General features: G+C 36.5%; 1 gene segment (V, D, J or C); it reads left to right on the top strand.

Annotated features, from left to right (window-relative positions):
• Positions 1–274: 274 nt before the first annotated feature.
• Positions 275–715, top strand: LOC110289153 (immunoglobulin heavy variable 2-70D-like). The segment is given in 2 exon segments: positions 275–320; positions 396–715. Coding segments are annotated over 2 exon segments (366 nt in total).
• The last annotated feature ends 4,232 nt before the right edge of the window (positions 716–4,947 follow it).

The raw sequence follows: 4,947 nt of genomic DNA, 5'->3' as shown, positions 1-4,947 counted from the left end.
CTCTCTCAAATCTACTGTATGCCAACATCACTCACCTGAAGAAGTGTATACTGAGGAACCAGGCCTTGTGTGTTACATACTCTCTGTGGGAAGCAGAAATGAACTCTCTTGAGGGCCCCTGCATCTCCCATTATAGATTCATACATCTTGAGTCCTAAAATTTAAGTATACCATCAGAGGCAGCACCTGGGGCAGGAATGCAAATCCCTCCTGGATCCACCCAACCTTGGGTTGAAAAGCCAAACTGGGCCTGTGTACTCACTAGTGTGAAGACATGGACAGGCTTACTTCCTCATTCCTGCTGCTGACTGTCCCTGCATGTGAGTGCCAAGGCTCCCTACTTTTCTATCCTCACCTATTCCAAACTTACCTTTCGTTTTTCTTTTTCTCCACAGATGTCCTTTCCCAAGTTACTCTGAAAGAGTCTGGACCTGGGAAATTGCAGCCCTCCCAGACCTTCAGTCTCACTTGTTCTTTCTCTGGGTTTTCACTGAGCACTTATGGAATGATGGTGAGCTGGATGTGTCAGCCTTCAGGGAAGGGTCTGGAGTGGCTGGCACACATTTGGTGGAATGATGATAAGGGCTATAACCCATCCCTGATGAGCTGGCTGACAATCTCCAAGGATACCCCCAGCAACCAGATATTCCTCAGGATCGCCAGTGTGGACACTGCAGATACTGCCACTTACTACTGTGCTCGAAGAGCATATTGACACAGCCTCAGTTATCAGTTGTACAGTATTTCAGGCTGGTGTTCAGCTCTGTTCTTTCCTATTATATCATAGGAGGGTATGGCCACAGTTTTCCTCTTGCCTCTGTGGTTTCCTCTTAGGTTAAGAGCTTTCTCTTCCTTTTATTCACTCTAAGTCCCTGTTAATATGTTTATAGATGATTCTGTCTGTGTTTTTTTTTTTTTTTTAAAGCTGATGACTGTTTGGTGACCACAGCAGGTGTTTCAGAGCTATGGTTCCACTCAGTCTTAGGCTTCAAATTCTCACAGCAGCAGAGTATGACCACTGAGGAAAACATGTTTCATCATACCATTAAGGAATCAGAATGAGAAAAAGTGAGCCAGTTTCCCAACACAATCCTGTCCTCAAAGGAACCTGGAATTGTGAAATGGTAACCAGTCTCTTAGGTGGTGTTCTTAATCATCAAATATAGACACTACCAAAAGGAACTTCTATTGGTTTGTGATCAATGAAAATATGGCCCAAGCAGAAGAGAAGGAAAAAAATCACTCACTATGAGAGGTGAAAATAGAAAAATGGTGTAAATAAATATGTCCATTTATTTAAAAAAAGCTCCTGCATAGACATTGCACCAGATCAGCAGGTATGATGATCTTCATATTAGTTTAACTTAGGAGAATAAGCTCATATTATCTATATATAATCTTATGGAGCCTGGATATTTGTGAATGGATTACATTATAAGAGGAGGATGTCTTAGTCAATCCAACTGCTTAAATAGGCATGCAATTCTGTGCATAGCAACTTATGTTAGCCACCAACATCCAATATATTGGAGTATGAAGTACAGCATTATAGATATTACCCAGCACATCAGGGGTTCTGAAATGTCATGATAAAACTATTTAGCTCATTGAGTTGCAGGGATAAATGTTCCTTTATAGTCAGAAGTCATTGATTTCCTGAGGATGCTGCCCTGTGAACTGACAATTCATAGGATATCACATGTATCCAGACCAGTTATTTAAGAGAGAACATGCATTCAACTGATCCTCTTCTTTCTATGCTTCAATATTAGGTGTATTCAATTTGTGAACCTGAAGATAGAGCACAATGTGCTTGAATAATCTGTATTTATATAGTATGTATTGATGTTTAAATATATGTATTTATACTTCAGATATTTAAATGCACATGATAACATATCCCTGCACAGTGCTATTGTTTTCTCTCATCGTGAGGACAATATTTCATATCTGTCCTTCATTAGTGAAGCATCAGCTCCTGAAATGCTTTACTGACATTTCCTGCCCAGAAATAAGACAACACTGAATTAGAAAGGTACACAGGAAGAGATAAAGCTTTCTAAGCATACATATTCTCCACCCATTAGGATCTTTTGAATGAAATTCTCTCAATTTTCCTATCTCATTAAATTCATGCAGTGTAGTAAACAGATTGAGTTGCACAATACATTTGCTTGATTTCTATTTCTTTCTCAATATGGTTTTAAAAATTTTATTAACTCTTTAGAAGTGCCACTCTAACTCTCCTTTCTATTGACCCCTGTATGTGAGGGTCCCAGGAATTCATCCATGGGAACATGGGGTGGTGCATCTTCCCTTAAGATTCACTGTTGTTCTTCTGTCTTCAGCTTCTCTGGACCAGTTACACCCTCATGAATACAACAGAGACCCTGATCCACCCCCCACTCGTTTACACATTATTACAAAAGGGAACTTTTGGAGGTGGATCCAACTGCCACCAGGAAAGAGAATGACTTTATTAGGATCATTGATGATAATTTAGAAACAAATTAAATTTAGTCTCTCTCCTGTTTCTATAAGTAAAAAGGAGCCATTTCTCAGTATAGGTGAGCCTTGACATCACAGGAGTTGCAGAAATATGTTACTGTTAAAGACAGATTGGGCAAGTTCAAGTTAAGCCACAACATATCTACCTGCAGGGCTGGCAGATGGCTCAGTGGCTAAGATCACTGACTGTTCCTTCAGAAGCCCTGTGTTCAATTCCCAGCAACCACATGGTGGCTCACAACCATCAGTAATGTGGTCTGTTGTCCTCTTCTGATGTGTCCAAAGAGAGCAATAGTGTCCTCACATACATTAAATGAGTAAATCAATAAATATGTAGTTAAATAAATACATGTTTTTTTTGTTTGTTTGTTTTTTTTTTTAAGAATCGCTTCCAAAAAAAGAAATGTACTTGAAGGTGAGTTGAGGCCCAGAATGGGGTGGAATGGTGCTTAGAGTCTCAAGAGACAGATGTTAATGTAGAATGGTCTCTGTATCCTCTGTGATTTCCTTTTTTGTCTATAAAGTTCACTTGTACCTATTGTGATTAAGATATAATGATTTTTGTCTTCGAACTCAGTGAAGATACCTCATTAATCTCTTCAAGAATTTATATTTTCTTTTTATTCACTTTTGTATATTTTTGAAAAAAATTCATACAATTTATTCATATCATTGATCCCCTCTCTAAACTGATGACAGCTCCTTCCTCATAATCTCAACTACACAGCCTTTCATTATATCTATAGAAAGGAAAAAATGGAACAAAAATAAAAGAGGGATTAAAAACATTTCAATAAACAAGAAACACACACATGTACACACATACACACACTCAAACACAAATGAAAAACCATAAAACTGTACATTTGCAAACATTTTATATATATATAAAATGTTTGCAAATGTACAGTATATATATATATATATATATATATATATATATATATGCTGTGTTGAAAAATTGATATGAGAATAAATACATACAACAATATTGTTGAGTTCTTTTTTTGGACCTTCTGTTGCTGGACATGTGTTTACCCTTATGTGTGGTTAATAAGACCAATGATTCGAAAGCTAAGTTTTCCTTTTCCTGTGAAGGTCAATTTCAGAAAATTTTTGTTTAAGGGTGAGGACTTGTGGCCATGTCCTCTCAATACTGGGTCTCCATTTGGATTGAATCTGTGCATACCTGTGAATGCTGTCTCAGACTCTGTAGTTCATATGTGCATGAGTCCTGTTATGTCTGGAAAATAGTTTCCTTGGAGTCATCCCATTCCTTTGGCTCCTATAATCTTTTAAGAATTTAAATTCTTTCTCAGAAATGAGTTCCAATTATGGAGTTATTATGAAACTTAGAACAACTTCAATACCCCAAATTTTGTGGCACCTATGGGGACTCTCTAACCATTAACTCACAGTGAGTTATCCTGTGACTAGCTTTGAGATGTTCTGTTAATAACTTATGTCTTCAAGTATTTACACAGTCTATGCATATAGGCACCTCTGTTCAAATATAGGAGTTGAAATAAAACACAAAGTCCATCCCTGTGCTTTTTACTCTGCTTTTTCCAAACATGTATCTTAAACATAGATCATGACCAGACCTAGTTCTCTGAGAAAATACTAATTACAAAACTGCAAGTCTTGTCTGAATATTACAAATTTTTCATTGATTTTCCTTGAATTTATAATTTTTGATAAATATACTGTATCAGCAGTTCCATAAATGTTATAGCAATATGAACATAAAATTACTTCATCAACACGTAAATAGTCCCAAATGTATACTAGGCAACTATTAATTGTTCATTATTTCTCAACATTTTGTCATAGAATTTAAATTGTAATTTTGTGACTTTTATGTAATAATGCACTTTACTTCTGGGACCCCTGTTTTTTATACATCTTTTCCTACATTGAATGATCCTAGATTTCATCTTACCTTTCTCATAACACTCAACTTTTATTTTTCCTACACAATTGTTTTATTCTCCATTTCCCATCATCAGTTTATATTTCAAACATTTGCTTCATCTATCTGTATTCATTTTATCTCTTTTTCATTATATCATCTCCTTTAATTCCAAGGACTGTAGTTGATTCTTTTACTTGTTCTTCTTGTTCTTATTCTTCTTGTTCTCATTCTCATTCTCATTGTTGTTGTTGTTGATGATCTTCTTCTTCTTCTTCTTCTTCTTCTTCTTCTTCTTCTTCTTCTTCTTCTTCTTCTTCTTCTTCTTCTTCTTCTTTTTCTTCCTTTTCCTCTTCCTCTTCTTCTCCTCCTTCACCTCCTCCTCCTTCCTTTACCTTCTCCTCTTCCTCGTCCTTATTTGTCCTCCTACTCTTCTTCCTCTTATTTGTCCTCTTCTTCACTCTCATTTTAACAGTTTTTCCTCTTTTATTGAAGAGTTTCTTCTGTCATACAATATATCCTGAGTA

The sequence above is a fragment of the Mus caroli genome, unplaced genomic scaffold, assembly GCF_978045245.1.
Source record: "Mus caroli unplaced genomic scaffold, Mus_caroli_1 scaffold_14, whole genome shotgun sequence".
In the NCBI taxonomy this organism is placed as follows: Eukaryota; Metazoa; Chordata; class Mammalia; order Rodentia; family Muridae; genus Mus; species Mus caroli.
Note: the sequence above shows the minus strand (reverse complement) of the source record. Positions and strands in the feature narration are given on the sequence as shown.